This window comes from Leptonotus elevatus, chromosome 11, assembly GCF_054856555.1.
Source record: "Leptonotus elevatus isolate MCC_2025b chromosome 11, RoL_Lele_1.0, whole genome shotgun sequence".
Classification (NCBI taxonomy): domain Eukaryota; kingdom Metazoa; phylum Chordata; class Actinopteri; order Syngnathiformes; family Syngnathidae; genus Leptonotus; species Leptonotus elevatus.
In genome coordinates, this window is record NC_141249.1 from 6,729,532 (window position 1) to 6,751,655 (window position 22,124).

General features: G+C 38.5%; 1 protein-coding gene across 1 annotated transcript; it reads left to right on the top strand.

Moving 5' to 3' along the window:
• Positions 1–1,480: 1,480 nt before the first annotated feature.
• LOC147165644 (occludin) lies at positions 1,481–21,057 on the top strand. Its single transcript, XM_086090122.1, has 9 exons — positions 1,481–1,727; positions 7,397–7,959; positions 10,084–10,275; positions 10,490–10,657; positions 15,691–15,857; positions 17,719–17,937; positions 18,391–18,562; positions 18,746–18,787; positions 20,021–21,057. Exons 2-9 carry the CDS (start codon positions 7,399–7,401, stop codon positions 20,120–20,122), a joined length of 1,623 nt encoding a protein of 540 aa, XP_085946248.1. The 5' UTR covers positions 1,481–1,727; positions 7,397–7,398; the 3' UTR covers positions 20,123–21,057.
• Positions 21,058–22,124: the final 1,067 nt, after the last annotated feature.

Consider the following 22,124-nt stretch of genomic DNA (forward strand, 5'->3'; position numbering starts at 1 on the left):
CATAATTTCACAGAGGTGCTGTGTTAGTTTTTGGCCAAAGAATGAAGGGTGTGTTCTTTAAAACAACTGGAGATCAAAGGGATAGGGAAAGGAACTTGGGGGACAGACAAACAAACATACAGACAGCAGGAAGAATCCGTTCAATGCAAATACAGGAGGGCACAGTGAACAGAGGCGACGGAGTGTAGTAACCCATCAAATTGATGTGTACAGTATTTCCTTTTTGAGCATGATTTCTCTGTCCACACCGATGTCTCAGATGGCATGGCAGCAAAAGCTATGTAGCATTTTCCCCCTCACTTCCCTATGATTGAAAACAGATGTGTGTGTTTTCCTATACTCCTCAGTTTATGGAAATGGACATGTTATTTCAAACTCCAAAGTTGACGTCACATTGAGTATAGAAATTGGTATGGTCAACTGCAATTAAGCTCTTGTTTGTTTGAACGATTGATTGAAATCTTGGTAACTGGAATGAATTCCCAGATGAGGCCCAGGAACTCCCCTGCGACCTTGCAAGGAAGTATCCAGAAAGAAATTCCTCCTACCTGCTTCTTGTGTTTTTTTTCTCCAAATGAAATTCCAATACACTGACATTGCCTTAGCATATTTAATATAAACTATGGTTGAGGAAACTACCTACTTTAAAAAAGAAATAAACACTCCCTGAGATAATGCTCCATAACTCGGCTGGCAGCCCCTCCAATACTGTCTGTTCTGTGACTCTGTCTTATGTGATTGCATTCTTATGTTATCAAAACAGCTAATATCTGTAAAAGATGGAAAAAAGAGGGAGAGCAATGACATGGGAGCATTAATGTAATTTAACCTACATATTTGGCATGTATTATTGCCATCTTTGGTAGTGAAATTATTTCAAGGCCTGAACAGACTCCAAGAAGCAAGATCCAATCCCCATTAATGGTTGCACAACATTTTACGAAGAATACGTTTTAATAGTCAAGCCAGCGCTAGCTAGCTATCATGCAGTTTTTGTTGTTGTTTTGAACAAAAGCAAAATGCAGCATTTGATACAATATTACATTATTTAAAGTAATAATAAATAAGTAAGAAAAAAACCCTAAAGATCCATTTGAAAGCCACCGAAAGAGTTGACTAGAAAGAATATGAATTCCCATCACGAGTAAGTCAATGAAAGGGAAACGTTTTTTGTGAGCCCCCCTCACCACCACCACAAATTGCTCCAAGTTGTCAAACATAAGTATTGCACTGAATTAGTGAGTACAAAGGACAATTTGATTTAAAAAACGTTTTTTTTAATTTTTGTCATCAAAATATTTGCATTCATCACCCAGGATATAACACGTGCATCGCCACGCAGAATACATTGTATCTTGAATTAACGAGCAACGGTCCATAAACGCGTGTACCAAGGCTGACCCCTGGCGCTAGAACACACGCAATGTTGCGGGTGTTGTGCGGCCGGCCTCATCACCGCGGACCTGCTGGACATCAAGCGGCACTTGCCAGTTGCCACTTTCCTCCAGACTGCTGCGCGAGACGCATACCAGCGTCAGAAGTGGAGAAATACTTCTTCTTTTGTCTTTCTTTCTTCAAATGGCCTTCATTTCAAAAGGTTCGCTGTAAAGAAAGCGCGACAAGAGTGAGTTATTCAAATTTTTAGCCACAGTTTTAACTTGGAAGACTTTTGACTGGAAGTAAGGACGGCCAACGTTTTTTTTTTTTTGCCTCCTTGTGTTCCTCAGGTAAGGCGACTACGAAAAAAGGTGCCAAATGCTGTTTTTTCAGTTTTTAAGTGTACAAAAAGTTAATCAATTTAGTTAAATTGATAAAATTGTATTCTTATTGACATACTGGATAAATGCCCCCGGTGGCACAAAAATGTATATAGGCATATACAATACATTGTGTTATTTTGGTTGAGAGCTAATAACGTTGTGATGTTTCATTCACTATTTGCTTTGCAGAATAATAGTAGTGTGAATGCTCACGCCCAAGGAACACCTGACCAAGCTGACCTACATATATATATTTCCTAGATGCAGTGTAACCTATATAAAAGAAATGTACATCCCTATCAAATAAGCAGAGAAATTATATCAACAACACAATTCAGCATTTGGTATGACATTTTTGAGTGCATTGATGTTGTTGGTGCGATTAAGCAAAAAAAAAAAATGGGGGTTTCTTTTATCCTTTCATCATACAAGTGATCCTGGGGTGCAATACGATAAAAGGATGGTAAACTATACCAAGTGGAACAATTTGATTAGTTTCAATTGAGTGACATTAAGATTCAATTCGATATAGAAGAGGGCAATTCCAAAACCCCAAAACTCCTCTGCATCATCAAAGAGAGCAAACCATTTTCAACAGTTAACATTGTTCTAATAATTTGTAACAATCACACCCACGTGTAGACTGACCAATAGTGTAGATGTGTGGAAAAACATGACATTTACCAATTTGTGGCATATAGCCAGTGATGTATAGTTCTTGGTGTTGTGATAGAAAGTCTTGGTTGAGGCCTTTGGTTATGGCAGTGGGTCCCAGGCAGGGGCTTAGGGGCCTAACTGTTTTTGACAGAAGGGGAGACATGTGACCATATGAGTGAAATTCCATCAGTGGCAGCAAATGAGAGTCTCTGTTGTAGTGGTGCTCAGGCTGAACCTGGTGGGTGTTTGACCCGACCCGACCCGACCTGACCACGTAATACAAATGCAACTCAACTACCGCAAGGGCCACTGCTGGCGTTAGGGTTAGTTGTGATGATTCTCATTCCACACCAATTCTTCATTCATGATATGCAGTCTTGTGGAATTTGGTACATGTCAAATGTCAACTCATGCTTAATCCAACTGTTACACAAGTTATTTTTTGTTTAAATTTTTATATGTTCATTATTTTTTTTAGGTTTATACTACTTTATTGTCATGTGGACATTGTCGTCAAAATATTTAAAAATGCAATTTCCAACTCTTAACTTTGTTGAAATGTCTTAAAGCATGTTTATTGAACAACTTCTCAATTTTGCAAAATGTTATTTTAGAAAATATACACCTTTGCTTTAAAATTGTAACAAAAAGTTCAGGGAGCTCCCAAGATCATCAGTATGTCTTAAAAAGTTAAATGAAAACTTAAACAAGTAAATAACGTGGCTCCCAGAGTCCTTATAGTTTTCTACAGTAAATATATTTTTCCAAAATTTCAAAAATAATTGAAAATGTTCAACTTTCTTCGTTTTACTGTAATTAAAAATGTATTACATTAACTGAAATTTTAAATAAATAGTTATTTGGCGTTAAGTCATTCATAAATACTAATACAGCCAATACTGATATTTGTCAAAATGCAGAATATCTGTGCCCTAACAGAAATGACAAGAAACTACTTTGAACAACCTGCTTGCACCTGCATTCCCTTCTTTTTGTCCCTTTCTTATGGAGACGGACAGAAGAGCTGTTGTTCGCGACTCCCAGGACAGCGCCCCAATTTTCTTTTCTTTTTTTCTTTTTTTTTGAACCCTGACTCCATGACAACACTGTTCCTGCGAGAAGCCCTGACTTTTGCCCCTCCTGCTCTCCAAACAAAGGCAGGCAGTAAGGACAGGGAGAATGTTGGAGGTTGGAAGGACACGGAGGAATGAAGGAGGGAATGATAGGAGGGCGTCTGGGATGGAGGCTCTGAGGCGAGACCTCCTCTGTCCCATACAGAGTGAAGAATTATGGCCATGTAGACTGTGAGTGTAGCCAGCAAGCACATCTTTCTGTCTCAGCCACTGAATGGGGTTGTGTTTACAGTGGCGGAGATTACATTTGGCAAATAGGATACAGTAGCATTCTCGTTTCAGAAGTCTCACTTTGTCTTCTGCTTGATGTAAAAGAATGAAAGAATGGCTATTGTTGACTTGCAGCCTTGCTCCCTTGTAAGATTTTGAACAGAAGAAAAACAAAATGAGTTGAGGGCGGGACATGTGAACTCTTCAAGGCCCGGACATTGCGGGGGCAGCAGAAAGACTCGAACTGCCCGCGAAGACTCAAAAAAGGAAAGTATTGTTTGGCTGAGCTCCGTGTCTGCCCTGGTACAGACATCTCCATGCTGGTTCTGATATTGCTCGCTCAACGGCCTTCAAAGATGAGGTCATTCCACTCCCAGTTCATTTTTTTTCTGATAATGACAAAAAGCAGGTCTAAACTAGTTTGCGTCAAGATCATAAAGACACGTTCTGCCCCCAATAAAATATCGTTTACACCAGCTATAAGCTAAGATAGTGTGAAGTTAGAGGATATAACAAGTACTTTATGCCCTCATTTGTATGCATTCATTTTGGAGAGTTGTTTTAAAAGGAAGTCAACCTTAAACATTTATTGACAAAAACAAGTTACATGTGATCGCACTAGTGTAAACATGGCATTCTGATTAACTCTTTGACTGCCAGACGTTTTCAGAAAAGGGATGCTGTCAGTGCCAGCCGATTTAAGCATTTTGACTGATCTTTCAAGGTCCACAGAAAATTTTCTGTTTGGACTATGGAAACACACATACTACCAAATGAAAGAACCTTATTCCGTTCTTCAGTAGTCAACAATAGAAAATGGTTAGTTTTACCCAAATGCGCTTGTTTTGGACCAAAATACGGAGAAATCAAGCTTTTAGTGAAACGATATTATTTCATGCACTCTAGTGAATTTTACACTTCTTTTTGTCCATGAATGATGCCACAAACACCTAAATAGTGCTTTACTTCTATAAAACACTACCACCAAGAATGAAAAAGTGTTTTTTGATAGCAAAATACGTTTATTTACATTCAACAGTGTAACAATTTGACAACAATTTGGCAAACTATTTACAAATGTGTGCAACTGTGGTACTATTCATAATTATGTGGATGTTTCAACTACAGTTTTTCTTTTTGTGTAACACTCCCCTGCGTGCAAGGAGACGCAACATGATTTGCACAACAGATTAGTTTCACTGCGATTGCCCCTTCGCGTGCTCTTTCTTGCCGGCCGTTTTTTCCGGGGAATAGCAAGTATATACTGCAGTGTGTGTTGCCATCACGTCTACTATCAGGATAATGTTACGGTTACGTTACGGTGGTTTTATGTGTGGCTTCCTCATGTCCTTCATGTTCTGATCCATCTTATCCACTCCATTCATGGTGGCATTGTAGTCCAGAACCAGTGTCTTCTCCGTGATCAGACTGTACCCGCTCCTCCGATGAATATGCATTGGACTCGGGGTACTCTCCATCGTCCGATCGTCCGCCTGTGTTCGGTTATGCTCCGCGTTTTCCGGCGTTAGCCTCGCTAGCCGGTGAGGCTTACACGTATTCATAGCGGCCGCGTCAATGCTTCCAACTTCGGCGTCAACGCTTCCAACTTCGGCGTCAACCTCGGGAGTCATCATCATCAATACATTGATCGATGCTTTTCGACTACTCTTCATCGTCCGCCTGTATTCGGTTGTGCTCCGCGTTTTCCGGCGTTAGCCTCGCTAGCCGGTGAGGATCATAACGGTCGCGTCAAGGCTTCCAACTTTGGCGTCAAGCTCGAAGTCACCATCATCATCATCGTCGACATCAATGCGCTTTTTAGTATTGATCGATGCTTTCCGTCTTTGAAAAAAATGCTCAAGCGTGAGCTGCTTGCAACCGGTCGCCATTGTTGCTTCATCAGCAAAGAGAGTCATCGCTGCCACCTAGGGGCCAAAACGAGTCATTATACTAACTAGATCTGCTTGATACTTTCAGCACAGCTGCCCAAGGCTTTCCTACACCCGTTTCCAAAAAAAAACCCAAAAAAACATAGTGAACGTCTTTTAACGTCCTCGGCGCCCCTCCGTAGGTTTTTACTAAACGTTTTATAACGTTTATGGCAGTCAAAGAGTTAATATTACATTTGTGGAATATGAGTTATGAAGCAAAATCCAGCTGTTTTCATCCATCTCACGCCCAATTTACAATGACTGCGGAACGGACGCGGTGCGCTTTCCGTACGGCTGCCGCAAGGAATAGAAAGCATTTGAGTCTGCGTGTCAATTTACACCAGCTGCAGTTGCGTATACAGTGGGGAAGGGATGCGGCGCTGTGGAAGGTTTCCGCAAGCGTTCTATTTTTTCCGGACACCGCATGCGGAACGTTTGCGGATTTGCTGAAGAAATTATACGAGCCGGACAGGAAGTCGCGCGTCGGCATCAAGGTAGATCCGGTATATTTCAAAATAAAACAGTTTGCGAACTCATTTTTTGGGAGAGGGAACTACTTCGTATGACATGAGTCGGACATTTACAAAAAACTAGCTCAGATTAAATTAAACATGACAAAATAACACTATTCAAACACAAAACGTTCTTAACCATGGTATTAGAGCTATGGTAGAAGTCACAGAAATAACGTCCAAAAGCATATCGATGTGACAACAGACGAGTGTAGCTATTATTCACCAATAGGACTTTATATACACGGTTGTTATCGCGTGAACTCAACTCTCCAGCGTGAACTCTCGTGATCTTGTGGTCTGGCGGGTGCAGATTTCCGGACACAACGACAACGCAGTCAGTGTAAATTGCAGTCCGTGCAGCGGCCGTATGGAAAAACGCACCGCGGCCGTTCCGCAGTCAATGTAAATTGGGCGTGACAGGGGCGGCCATTTTGTCACTTACTGTGGGCTGAAGATGACATCACAGTTTCTAGGGCTCAGACAACGAGCAATCACAGCTCACCTGTTTTCTGAAGATGAGCTGTGATTGGTTGTTACCCGAGACCTGAGCAACTGTGATGTCATTTACACTCGACAGCAAGTGGCAAAATGATATTGATATTCTGATATTGATGAAAAATTGCTGGATTTTGCTGCATAACTCATGTTCCATAAATGTAAAAAATAATATTACATTCCACAAATGTAATCAGAATGTCATCAAACAGCTCACCTGCTATGATTGGTTGTTACTTAAGACCTGAGCTACTGTGATGCCATTTTCACTCGACAAAATGGCCGCCTTCTGATATTGATGGGTAAAAAAACTGCTGGATTTTGCTGCTTAACTCATATTACACTAACACAAAATTAACCAGAAGACTATATTTAGACTATGGAGCTGCATAGAACATGTGATTGTCAAATAATTGTTTTGGGGTTGACTACCACTTTCGGTCGACTTAATGCGTAGTAATATGCTGAAACAGCAACAGATTACAGGCAACAGATTTCAACAAGCAGAGTACTCGCAAACAGTCAATTATTTACACATTTCTGTTACTAAGCCTCATTCCGAAGGACAGTCACGCCCATCTTTTCCATATCAATCGTCAACTGAAGCATAACTCATATCAGACAGTGCTGTACTCCCTGGCACGCACGCATTCATTTGAGTTTGCTCTCAGTGCTTCTGTTTTATTTCTTTGTAGAGATGTTTGAGAAACAGTCCTACGACAGTCCACCTGTGTACACCCCACCATCCAATAATGGCTTTGGAGCACCGGGCAGCTTCCATGCGCCTCTGAGTGATTACAACGCTTACCCTCCTCCGCCGGGATCTTACTACATTGAGGACAAGCCGCAGCACTTCTACAAATGGTTGTCGCCTCCTGGGATCGTCAAGGCCATGATGGCTGTGGTCATCGTGCTGTGTTTGGCCATATTCGCCTGTGTGGCTTCCACTCTCATGTGGGACATGCAGTATGCGAATGGAATGGGACTGGGCTATGGAGCTGGCTACGGCGGTGGATATGGCGCAGGCAGCTATGGCCAAGGATACGGTGGCTACGGCAGTTATGGTGGCTACAGCAACTACCAGGGCTCCTATATTTCCCCCTACTCAGCCAAAACAACAATGATTGCCATGGCAGCCATAAACTTCATCGCGGCACTGGCTTTCTTCATTGCCAGCTTCTCGAAAGCCAGCGCCATCCGCAGCAGGAAGTACTTTCTGGCCATCCTGATTGCCAGTATCATCATGGCTGTCTTGCAGGTAAGAGTCAGTCACACACTCCAACTACCATGTATGAGAAAAACAAGAGTGATCTAGTGTAATGTGTTACAAGATAAACCCAAAAAGAATCACCTATTACATGATAAAACCAGAAAAAACAAAAGTATGAGATTATGACTAAACACTGGTTGCTACAGTGACCAGAATAAGGCTTCTTGGCTAGAGTGTTACAATTATGGTGATACTGTAGTTTTGCTGTTAATGATTAACTTACCCCACATTCATATTTAGTTGGTAGAACAATGGCAACAACATAGACTGTACAGTGGCAAATATTCTTAACGGGCTGTCCCTTATTTTTAGTACAGCCCAGCAAAACGCAAGCTGTTATTGTCATGGAACATTTACAAGCAATTATTAGGTTGTATATTTGAAAATGAATTAAGAAAACCCCACACTCATCTTGTTTCTGTTCGAGGTCTCTTCAGAGGATGTTTTTCCCTCATCTCTGTCGCTAAAGTGGTTCAGTTGCTCATTAAGCACTACAGAAATCATATACTGATTACATGCTGATTAGCATTTATGTTTTAATCAAAATTAGGGGTGCAAGGCGATTACATTTTGCTAAAATACACTAATGACAGCAAAAAGTTTGAGTCTACAACATTTAGTTAAGGTGTGAGAGCCAAAATGAAATTTTTATTGCTTTAAACGCGTTTTCAGCCTGATTGTACACTTCAGGTGAAAATGTCAAAATCTTCAAAATGAGCAAAAGCACAATGAAATTAATGCTTGAATCATCTTCATTTTGCTAAAATACACTAATGACAGCAAAAAGTTTGAGTCTACAACATTTAGTTAAGGTGTGAGAGCCAAAATGAAATTATTATTGCTTTAAATGCATTTTCAGCCCGATTGTACACTTCAGGTGAAAATGTCAAAATCTTCAAAATGAGCAAAAGCACAATGAAATTAATACAATTTTTAATCATAATTAATCGCATGACTTCAATGGTTAACTCACGATTAAATGCAAATTTTATATCTGTTCAAATCAATAAAATAAAATGTACAATCAAATATTTTCTAAGTTTTCATACTCTAAAAAAATTTAACTAATGGAAATATGGCTGCATTCTTTAGTTATTGATACAGTAATTTCAAAATAATTCATAAAATTGAGTTAAGATTAAAAAGATATACAGTACTGTAAAAAAACTAGTGTGATATAGATTTGTGTTGAGGTCATTTTTCTGCCACTAGATGGCGTAATTGCATCTTAAACACACTGGTGACAGCTCAGTGCATTTTTCTTTTTAGATTAAGAGCTACCTAATCTTTAACACGAAGTAACTTGTGGAATTCAAAACATTTTTAAAATTGTAAATTCCAACTTAACCCCAGTTTCCACAAATATATGCATTATTATTAAATTTATCACTGCAAATTTTTTACGTGGACGTGTCTGCTGCTTTGAAACTGGAATTCCCCCGGTACAGGCTTTCCAAGTACGGAGTGGTCATTAATCGCGCGTTTAAAAAAATTAGTGGCGTTAAAGGAACTGTAAATTAACTCCAAAATAACATACTAATTTTGACACCCATAATCAAAATAAGATATTTGCAAACATCTGCTGTCACTGTGAAAAACAATGACCGAACTAGTAACTAAATCAGTTACAAAAAGGTGTGTGAGGACATTAATCTCTCACGTTTGATATTGCTTTATTGTTGTTTGTTTGTTTGTTTTTTGTATCACTAAACAATCCGAAAAAAAAACAATAATTAGTAAATGAACAGCATCAGTGGAATATTTTTTTTTGTAATACACTTAAATGCAGAATAAAATGTTATCCAATTATTTGATTAGAATAATTAATTCTAAAAATATTGGAAAGTGACAGCCCTGCTCCATAAGGAACCAATCTTGATCTAAGTATAAATAAAATTGACTTGAACTTGTTTACCAGTCCCAATCAATTGTTGTTAGAGTATGCCTTTTCTTGATATATATTCCATTCAAAGTTTTACTTAACTCATATGACTTCATGTCTGGAAGTTCCAAAGTATATATAATGCATCATGTGTAAATGAAAGCTTCATGAGATGTGGATATTTGAGATGATTCCATGAGTATTAAACATACAAGATATGTCTGTTACAGGGCATCATAAACATTGTGTACATAGTTGGAGTAAACCCCATGGCCCAGGGAACGTCCAATGTGATGTACAACCCCATGCTCATGATGTGCCAGAGCCTCTACCAGACGGGCTATTCTCAGATGGGAGGAGTGGGAGGCTTCCCCCTTTACAACCAGTACCTCTACCATTACTGCTTTGTGGACCCTCAAGAGGTTTGTGGCTTGTTTTCCCCTTTATCTTATGGCTGCAGACTGTATTGACTTTAGTCATTTTTGTGATCTACTTTAGTTATATTTATTTGTTTAATGTTTGCTACTTATTTGTGGTACAAGTAGTGATATTTTCAATGTATGTGTACACTTATACCAGGTCAGACAGTCTTTGTGGTACATCTTATCTTTGACTCCCATGTCCCTGAATTTGTAGGGAGTTGCCATGGTGTGCGGATTCCTGATTGTGGTCGCCCTGGCTGTCGCTGCCTTCTATGCACACAAGACTAGAGGCAAGATCTGGCGCTACGGCAAACCCAACATCTTCTGGGATGGGCCTCTGGTTGGCGGCAAGGCATCGGAGGGCAGAAATGTAGAGGACTGGGTAAGAGACAAGAGCTTGGTGGTTAGTGTTGCATAATGTTGCACGGATGAATAGAATATTTGACCCTAATTGACCCACAGTTCTTAACTTCTCAAGCTGTGGTCAAGGGAATGGGGTCGAGAATTTTAATCCAGCCTTGATGAAAAATTCCATTATTTGTTTTGTTCTGACTAGTAGATAAAGTAAATTCATTTAATGACATATGCTCCCCAATATTAACTTAAAGTGGGCATGTTGTATGTATGTGATGGATTAGTCTCCATCTAGTTTTACAGTGCAAAGTGAGGGAGGAGGCATCACAGAGGTTATGTCGTTTTTCATTTCCTAATTACAACAACATGATTACAGCTAGGCTACACAATGGCAGCTTATTAAAACAATACAATTCTCTGTTTGATGAAAATACGTTAAATTGAGTTGCATGGCTTGTTCGAAAAATGAATTGCCCACATCTGAGTTGCAGCTGAAAGGCAAGGTCTTGTGGCCAGCGAGCTTAGCACTCTTCTCTAGGGCAGTGCCCAATCTTTTTTGCACCACTGACCACATATATTGACAGACCGTAGAACCGTGATGTAGCGACACAGAGATAAACGTCTCACCGGCAGCTCTCTTTCTGCTCATTTGGCCACCGTCTCACGGCAATTGTAGCCGTCAGCGAAGCCAGACTCTTAAGCCAGTCGCCACAACAGCAGTTGTTCATAGGCTACGCAAAGCGCCACAAAGGTCAACTTCAAAATAAAAGCACAAGACTGTACATGGATATCAATGCCTTACTTTTCTTTTGAAATTGGCCATCAGAAACAATTGTTTTGGCAGCTAGCTTGACTGCAAATTGAGGCTGCATAGCCTGACTGCAGTCAAGCTGACTGACTGAGCGAGCTGCAATATTCGAGTGCACAAAACCGCAGTGACTGACTTAAAACAGAGTGCAATATTAAATCTGCAGTGCTCATGTGCACCCCTGCCTATATAGCATTTTTCCTTAAAATTGCCCGAAATGAATAGCAATTGTCTTTTTTTCCATCCATAAATGAATGAATGAATCCATGAATGAATGAACGGATAATGCAATGGTCAGAAAAACGTTCCAACTAAAATATGTGGTTATACATGTTTTATTCCTGATCATAAAATAGCCATAAGAGATCGACTGCCATCATGAGTACTAATACCTTGAACTCAGGCCGGATGTCAGCCCAATACTGATACCTGGTATTCCTTGTTGTGAATTCAAATGCCAATTGTTGTATGACTGTCTGTGTTTCCTCTGAGGTACTAAGTTCAGTTCATTCTCATGGCTGATAGCGCTCAGTGAATGTTTGTTCATGGTCTACTACCTAGTTTCACTCAGATTAATCATTAGCAACCGGTAAGCAAGCAGATGGTTTCTACAGAGTTTGATAAACATCAACAACACTCATAAGAGACGCTTGCCTGAAACGGGGATTGATGATTGACTCAATATGCCGCTTTTCAGTTAATGTGTTTCCTTGTTTGAATGACAATGAAGGCTGTTGGTATGCTTTAACCGTGTTTCTAACTGTTATGCCTATATTCACAATGTACTTTAAATCATGACTAAACCCACAAAACTATGCAAAAGCCAACTCTACACAGAAAATAGGTTAGTTTTTTCCCCCATGTCTCTGTTATTTAAGCCTGTTAGTTTAAAAATGTCCAGTAGGATGTGTTTAGGTAAAGACAGTGCACACATTCTCAGTCCTCAATATTTGATCATGACTCTATTATTGCCATAGCACATCTTATATTGTCTTTAAATTATAAAACACAAAGGTGTGGCGTATCTTTTCTATCTCTGTATCTTCTTTCATGGTAATTGCACCACGTGCACAGCAATGTCACACAGTGAGTCATCAGGCTTGGTTGGACACTGAACCAGCTCGCTAAGAATGACCTCACACACTGGCCTCATTATGCTCAGTTTGGGTTCCATTGTGTTTCATTCATGAGGTCATTAGTGGTGTCAGTGTGCTGCTAATACAGCGGTATCGCATGCTGTCGACTGCCACACGTATGCGGCTGGCCTCCAACCTATATTCAAATGAAAAAATGCAGTACTGTAGTTCGAAATGCAACATAGTGTTTGATCAAATAGAGTTTTTGGTTTGTTGTCTAGATGTATCATGTAGAATGACGAAAATGACAAAATGTCATCTTATTAATTGTATTGAATTGATTTACAAAGCGGGAGACAGAAGTCAATTCACCGACTACAGGCCGGTCTCTCTACTCTCTCAGTTCTCAAAAATCTTAGAAAAACTTTTTGCAAATAGACTAGATAAAATCATTGAAAAGTATGACTTGTTAAATGACAGTAAATATGGATACAGACCAAAGAGATCCACATCAATGGCAATAATGGAGCTAATGGAAGAAATAACCAGTTCTCTGGACCAAAAAAAATGCAGTAGGAGTATTTGTATACTTAAAAAAAGCATTTGACACAATAGACCATCATGTACTAGTTAGGAAACTTGAAAAATATGAAATTAATAAATTAATAAAATACTCAACTGGGTGACAAATTATCTATCCAAAAGGAATCAATTTGTGCAAATGGAAAATCACAAATCAACTCAATTGGGTATCTCTTGTGGAGTCCCACAAGGATTCGGTTTTGGGACCAACATTGTTTATTATGTACATAAACAACATTTGTAAGGTTTTGACAATTTTAAAGTTTGTGCTATTTGCAGATGACACAAACATTTTCTGTTCTGGAGACAACCTGCAGCAGCTTGTGGAGGTGGTCACCAAAGTATTAAATAAACTAAAAACATGTTTTGACTTAAACAAACTTTCATTAAATCTGAATAAAACCAAACTGATGTTGTTTGGAAACCGTAAAATAAACGCACAACTAACAATAAAGATTAAGGACGTTCAAATTGAACGAGTTTATGAAAACACATTTCTGGGTGTGATACTTGATGACAAAATCCGCTGGAAAGCCCATATAAAACACGTTAGGGCAAAGGTAGCACACACTGTTGGATTGTTGGGAAAGGCCAGACACATATTAAATGATAAAGCAATGTTTATTTTGTATTGTTCAATAATATTACCATATTTGAATTACTGTGTAGAAGTTTGGGGTAATTCCTACAAAACCACAAAAAAAAGCCATAAAAATAAGACATTATGTAGGGTACCTTCAACACACCAATAAACTATTTTTAAAATTACACACACAAAAATTTAGGGATCTGGTAGATTTTAAAACTGGACGAATAAAGTGTAGGGCAAATAATAAAATGCTGCCGGGCAACATACACAAATTATTTACAGAGAGAGAGGGGGGTTATTATCTGAGGGGAATTGAAATTCAAACATTATGCTCACACGAAACTCAAAAGTATGTGCATTTCAATCTGTGGAGTGGTTTTTTGGAATGGTCTTGAGGGAAACATTAAAAGAAGTACAAATATTCGTCAATTTAAGATATTGTATAATAACTTCATTTTTGCTAAATATACTAGGGAGGAATAATAAAACAGTGGCTGAAAGTAACATTTTTGTTAAGGAATTTATGAATAATGAGTTAAAGTAGGAAGTGAGGTGAAATTGGGATAGGACTAGATAAGCAGTTGCTTCATCCTATTCCATTTCGAACAGTAAGTCTTTTCTTTTATAAATGAGTTTCTTTAGAAGTCATTATTATTATTTATGGCGAAAGAAAACTGTTATTTCATCCTTGTTTTGTGGAATAATTTGAATGTCTGTTTATTTGTTTTTGACACAATTGTGAAATTATGCTAATTTTAAAAAATGATTATTGTCATTTTAAATGTTCGAAATATATATATATATATATATTATATATATATTTTAAATGCTTTGAAAATGTCCACGTGAAAAAAACTTAAACTTGTAATAGCTCTCTCAAACTCTTTACTTGCATGTGTTTTCTTTTGTTCCACCCCATTCTTGGCATCCGGCACCATTTTTTACCCCCAGTCTTAATTTTCTTCACCATGTTCATTTACCTTACTACTTTCTTTTTTTTACTGTTCTTGCAGTTGTATTCACGGCAGCACTTTTTTTTCGATCAGTCAGAGCACATTTTTGAGATGTTTGCATGAGCTGTGCCCTTCAAATTGAATTCTGGTGCAGCTGCAAGGCAGGAAGTTGTACTTCACCTGACTACTTCACAGACTGCGATTCTTATTTTGGGGGGGGCTGCTGCTGAATCTGTCCTGCCTTGGCTCGTCGGAAAATTTATGATATTATAAAAGTTGTTGCCATTACAAAACGCTGAACTGTGTTTAAAACATAAATTTTCCGGATTGAGCCATCCTAGGCTGTTTAACTCAAACATTCCACACGTATCATATCCTGAGCAGAGAGCTACTGTGTGTATAAAACAAATGAGAGCTTCACACATCCATGAACAAAACAAAGCAACAGTGTTACTATTAAATATAAACAAGAATTAAATTTGTACAAAGTATTTATGTGCAGATTTAATGTATTGCAACCATATTGATCTGACAATAATTGCTAAATCTGCAGAAACAGACTTGCAGACCACGATGTGGGAAAGTCCTTAGAATGCGGATCTCTGAGTAGAAAAATATTAATTAAAGTAAATGCATTATACTGTTTGGCAGACATTATTTTGTCCACGTACACAGCCAAATGATATGATCAGTAATGAAATAATTTGCTGATTTAGTATTGCATTTGAGTTGAGTTCACTTCTCGCTCAAGCAGAGTGAACAAAGCATATAACTTCAACAACACTGAGCAGCTGAACTATGCTGCCCAATTATGTGCCTGAGTGCTCCCTTAATTAAACATGGAGCACTAATAACCTCACTGCAATTGTATGTTAGTAAAAAAGCTAGTGGGTGATAAATGTAACATAACAACATAAGAGTTATTATACGATATGTGCTGTAGTGATGAATACACGTTTCAAGCAGGATGTCAGTTACGAAAGGAACCTGGGTTTTACAGTCCTTGGGAATGTGTTGTTTATGTTGTTCCGTCTGTTTTTCCTTCCTGTGTAGGTGAACAATGTGGAGGAAAACCGTAGTGTTCAGGACGCCCCAACCCTCCTGGTGTCCGAGAAAGGAGGTGGTCTGCTGAATGCTTCGGCAAACAGTGTCATCTCGTATCCCCCGACCAAGATGGACAGCAGCTCTTTCAATGGGGACACCTACGACAACAACAATGAGTGGGTCTATTGCGCAACATCTCTTTTCAAACATGTGACTAGTCATGAAAAAAACAAAAACATATTGCGCTACCCACGGAATGAGCGCCTCTGACCTTTGTGCCCTTGAGGGATTATCTTTCCCTTGTTTTCGCTCATGTTTATTGATTTTTGTTCTGGTGCCTTTTCACAACAAGTTCAAGCACAGTGCATGTCAAATACACATTGCGCATTCTTTATGATCTTAACGCTGACTAGCAATTTAACAAGCCACGATCATTGTAAGCTTCTAACAGTTAACAGTTGGCGAGTTCCTCACACAAAATAAACATTGTCTTCATGTTATTGACATAGTTCCACTGCTGAGTTTGGATTCCTTTACAAATCCCTTGCCAAGCCACAAAAGTGGGCAAGTTTCCTGCTTATATTATTAAAACAAATACTACTACTTCCCCTCATGGAGGACCCCTACAATGCACAAAGGCTGATCATAATCCCTCATACAGTACCATTTCTTTATTTATGGCACCTCAAATGGACGATATGCACGAGTGTACTCACTCTAAAAATGGTTGGGTCGAAAATAACCCAAATTGGGTCAAAAGGGGACCAATTCAACTTTTTGCATTATTTCATCCAAAGAGTTGGGTTAAATGAATAACCCACAAAACAACACAAAAACTGGGTTGCTTTGTGGGTTATTAATTTAATTTTACCCAACTTTTTGGGTCAAATAACTCAAAAAGTCGGGTCGGTTCATTTTTGACCAAATTAACTTGGGTCATTCAATTAACCCAAAAAGTTGAGTCAAACGAATAACCCACAAAGCAACCCAAAAATTTGTTTGCTTTGTGGATTATTAATTAGTTTAAAAACTCAAAAAGTTGGGTAATTTTTGACCCAATGTGGGTTATTTTCGACCCAACCGTTTTTATAGTGATTACACTCTAAAAAACAGTTGGGTCAAAAATAACCCAAATTGGGTCAAAAAGGGGCCGACCCAAATTTTTGGGTTACTCAATTTAATCAATAATTTGGGTCGAATGAATAACCCACAAAACAATTCCAATATTTTTTTGTGTGGGTTATTCATTTAATTTGACTCAACTTTTTGGGTTGAATTACTCAAAAAGTTGGGTTGCTTAATTTTTGATCCAATTTAATTGGGGTATTAAAACAACCCAAAAGGTTGGGTCACATGAATACCTCACAAAAACAAGCCCAAAAATTGGGTTGCTTGGTGGGCTGTTAACTAATTTTTTGGGGTTAAAAAGCTCAAAGTGTTGGTTTGGTTCATTGACCCAATTCAGTTGGACTATTAAAACAACCGAAAACCTGCTATTGGCTTGCAACCAGTTCAGGGTGTACCCTGCCTACTGCCCCAAAACAGCCGGGACAGGCTCCTGCATGCCCGCGACCCTCGAGAAGATACGAGGTTCTGAAAATGGATGGATGGATGGAAACATGAATATTCACATGAATAACCCACAAAACACCCCCCAAAATTGGTTTGCTTTTTCAGTTATCAATTTTATTTGACCCAAAATATTGGGTTGAATAACTTCAGGGTTGGTCCGTCTATTGTTGACCCGATTTGGGTTATTTTTGACCCACCACCTTATAGAGTGAACACAAGAACTGTATGAAATAGAAAAGTTAGAAAAGAAACTCGGGGGCGCTGAATGGCAACCCACCAGGCTTCCTGTTCTGTCTCCTCCTATTGGTAACTGTTTTCAACTTTCTTGGACGGGTTTTGACTGGAGGAGTTGCCCTTTAGGGCTCAATAAAGTAATCGGAATCTGAATATCTTACATGTGTTCATTTACAATGGATATCGATTCCAATTGTTCCCATTTATGAACAAAGTTGGTTTTTTTTGCAGATACTCTGAGCGGGCCACCTCTCGACCATCAGAGGCTTTATCCCATGGTGGGAGAACCAGTTCCAGCCCTTCAGAAGAGACTGGCGGGGGCCGTAAACCGTCTGCGAACAGGGCCAAGCGACGCAGACGCAACCCCGACATGGACGAGTCTCAGTACGAGACCGAGTACACCACAGGAGCAGAGACGGGCAACGAGCTGGATGTGGAAGAGTGGGTGAGGTGAGACGTTCTGTAAGCCTCCATCATCACACGGGGGGGATTAGAGAGGTGCAGATGACCTTAACCAACAGTGCATCATGCAGATTAGAGATTTTGCCGCTCTCTCAGGACCAGGCCTTAATTCTCTGATTTGAATAAAATGATTGTTGGATTAGAAAAGAAACCTCTGTTTACAGCACACTGCAGCCAAAATATTTGTCTGGAGAGGAACAGATGGATAAAGATGACTCTTTTTTATTTTGATTGGCACAAGTAAAAAGCTGCACTGTACTTTATATTTGTCATTTTGTTTCGAGGAATAGTTAATCTTGTGAGGCATGCCATTATATTCATGCAGGGGGAACTCGGCCAAAGGTACAAAGCCGTTATCGACAGCACACACACACCTTTTTTTCTTCAAGACGAACACCAATTCCTGCTTTAGCTGACCGTGCCTTTTGTCTTCCCGCCCAGCATGTACCCTGCGATCACGTCTGACGAACAACGTCACGACTACAAATCCGAGTTTGATGCTGACCTGAGGGACTACAAGCGCATGTGTGCAGACATGGACGACATCAACGACCGCTTTAACCAACTCAGCAGGCAGTTGGACAAACTAGATGACACCTCTGCTAAATATCAGGTGAGAGAGAAAAAGTGATATTTATATCTCATTGGTTGGATAACATTTGACAGAAGAGGACCAAAATATACATGGATATACAATATTTGCAACAATTTTGCTTCATGTTTGATTGCTAATGGTAACAAACGTATCCGGCGCTCAGCATGTGTAACAAAGGTATCTTCTTTTTCTCTTTCTCAGGATGTAGCAGAGGAATATAATCAACTGAAAGACTTTAAGCAGGTCAGTAAGTGTTTTTAATTTTACAGTGTGGAAATGTCTTGATAGAATTGTTTTCTATTTCAAAGAGGGAAGTCATTTGTTTTAAGATTAACATAGCAGATGATATTTTAATGATACAGTAAAAGAGGCAAGGCAAGTTTATTTCTATAACACATTTCATACACAAGGCAACTCGAAGGAAAGCAACAAACACAGCAGTTAACAACATTCAGAAGCAAAGCAGAGAAAACAAAAGTAGCGTACAAAATGTACTAAAAGAACATATATTGTCAATGTTAAAATATTAGGCAGCACACTTTAAAAACATTTAGAGTAAAGATTTATTTTTAGATTATTATCCACCATCTAAAAATGTTTAAAATACCTTAATCAAAGGCATGTGGCAAAAAAAAATACATTTATTAAACGAGATTTAAAAGTATTTACATTCGGGGTTGACTTTACTTCTGTTGACATTTGAGTGCAGCATAGCAGCTAAATGCAGCTTCACCATGTTTTCTTTAAACTCTGGGTTCCACTAGTTGGCCCAAGTCTGTAGATCTCAGAGCCTTGCTGGGTTTGTATTCAATCAGCACTTCTTGAATATATTCAGGACCCAAAGCATTCAGTGATTTATAGACGAGTCGCAGAATTTTGAAATCCTTTCAACAGCTAACTGGACTGGAGTGAAATGTTCGAATCTCTTTGTTTTGGTCAGAACTCGAGCTGCAGCGTTCTGAATGAGCTGCAATTGTCTGATGTTCTTTTAGTTACAATAATCGAGTCTGCTGGAGATAAAAGCATGGATCAGCATATTTTACAGTAAATACATGTTGGCTCTGTCAGATTGAGTGACTAGCCATGTCTTGGTAGGTTTGCAGTTGTGTCATACTTTTCACATTTTTGGATGATGGATTGAATTGTTCTCCCTGAGATGCTCAAAGTTTTAGGATACTTTGCCCTGGTTTAAACTTTCTCCCTGAGCTGTTTGGTGAGTTCATTGGTCTTCATGATGCTCTTGATCAATCGTATTTTTTAACAAGCTGCCTTCATAGAACAGGTGGTCTATGTTTACTAATTGATTGTACTGGATTGTATATCAGTACAGGGGCTGAATACTTTTCACATTTGTATTTGCTATAAATCTCCATTTGAAGAATGGACTACAAGTTCTCAATAGGGTCGAGGTCAGGATATGATTGTGAGTTTTTCCTCCTTGTGAATACAAGAATCAACTTTCCTGTTCCTTTTCAGACACCAGAGTACCAGTCGAAGAAGAAGGAGTGTCGCAGGCTGAGACACAAACTGTTCCACATCAAGCGCATGGTGAAGAACTACGACAAGAGCCACTCATAGAATTACGCCATCTTGACTCCACACTCTACAAACACTCCAAAAAGCTTCATTCACTCTCTGCTTTGTTTGGACCACACTTATTGGTTTACTGGGATAGACAGTGCCAATGTTCTCTGGACACAGAAGGGCACACTTGCACACATGAAACATATTGGATCTTGTGATGATGCAACAATAATCTAGAATTCTATTTTTTTTCTAGTCATTTATGTGTGGTAACAAATGACTTAGATAGCAGAACACTCTTGTGGTTGCCCATCATACATGAGAACATATACAACAATATTGTGTAGAATATGTCACCATTTAACCTATGGTAATAATTAGTCCAACTTGTACTTTTTTTTTCTAATGAAACTCTTTACTGAATACCAGATTCTGTGAGACCAAAAAGGGGACATTTTCTGACCACTCGTACTGTAAATAAGCTCAACATCTCCTGTTTATTCTCCATGAATATTTCGGTGATGATTTATGTTTTTATGCTCTGCAGGAGTTAAAGGAACAACTGGAATTAAGTATTGTGTCTATTTGGTTATTGACATCACCTTTTCTTTTTTTTTTTACTAGAGTCGCTTGTTCTCAAATTAGTAGTCATTTGAAATGTTCTCATGCCTATGCAAATTTGTAAAAAGAACAATGTCACTGACTAATAACCTATGCAAATAGTTGTATAAAGGCCAATGAAAACGATTACGTTTGGTCATTTTGTATGGATCAGCTTAATGCATGATGTTGCAATCAATTGTATATTTTTTAAATTGTTTGGCACACGTGTGATCTGTTGTAAACGTGTATTGTTTTCATTGTTGTCAACTGATGAACATTTTGTGAGCCATTTATTTTTGTATGAGTTTTTTTAAGATATCTGTATCTGACCGTCTAAAAAGTATTGAATTCATAAAATAATAAACCTTTCTATTAATTCTCTATAAGAGTCAACTAAGCGTTTCTTTCCATCAGTCTAGATCATTGCTGCTCTCTAGTGGTAGGAATGAAGTAAAGTCATTTGCCGTTTCAAACTACAAAAATTAGGAAAAAAAATATTTTTCATTTCATATGAAAGTAAACTAAGCATAAATCAATTTCAACAACACCCACTGTAAAACAGTTTCCATAATAATATCGCAATAAGTTTTTTTTCACAATTTGTTCTATATTTCCTCCTGTTTCATTATGTTTTAATTGACAAACTTTTCAGAAATTCATCTTTTTACTAGTACAAGACTATTACAGTTATTTATTTTATTTATTTCAATGTAACACAAGTGGTTTATCAAATAGTTCACAAGTAGAGTTTGAGTATGTGACAATGGACCTTTTGTGTTTGTTGGAAACTATTTGCTTGGTTAACAATGGGAGTGCGTCTTAGAATAGTTAAGCCTTTATACAGCCGATATCCTGTAAATACACCCAAATCTATATGCTACAGGCTATTTTCCTTTCTATTGAAAAAGAAAACAAAAATAAAACTTGTCCAATTCCGAAATGGTTTGTATCCATAGGAGTGTGCATTCTTTTATTTCAAGTATTGCAAACACAAACTGTTAAACTTTCAATTTTATCTAAATTTAATTTTATTCGGCAAGGTCATACACATAACCCTAAAGGAGCGCAGTTAAATCGCTATAGTTTTAATTTGGACAAACATTATTTTGAGGAAGTTGTGTGGTCTTTTGAAAATTTGACAGATAATACAAAAGGTCATAGGGGGGAAAAAATCTGTTTGCATCATGCGCATGCATCATAATGAGTCATTGTTTGTTGCATTGACAAGCATTTTAGTACCGACAAGTGCCCAAAGCTTTCATTCTCTTCCTTCTGTAAGGCCATGTTTGCTTCACAACATTGGAATATGTACAGTGTGTCCATCAAAATTTAAATGAACTTAAACAAAACAAACATAAGGGTCATTCGTACATTTCATTTATGAGCTACACAAATTTGGGCGCCTTCTTAAATTACATTTAAAAATACATTGTGTCCCAAAATAACACATGTC

Coding starts and splice junctions, on each gene's coding strand:
- LOC147165644 (XM_086090122.1), top strand. CDS start 7,399: ATGTTTGAGAAACAGTCCTACGACAGTCCACCTGTGTACACCCCACCA. Junction 10,276..10,489: donor GCTTTGTGGACCCTCAAGAG/GTTTGTGGCTTG, acceptor CTGAATTTGTAG/GGAGTTGCCATGGTGTGCGG. Junction 18,563..18,745: donor ACACCTCTGCTAAATATCAG/GTGAGAGAGAAA, acceptor TCTCTTTCTCAG/GATGTAGCAGAGGAATATAA.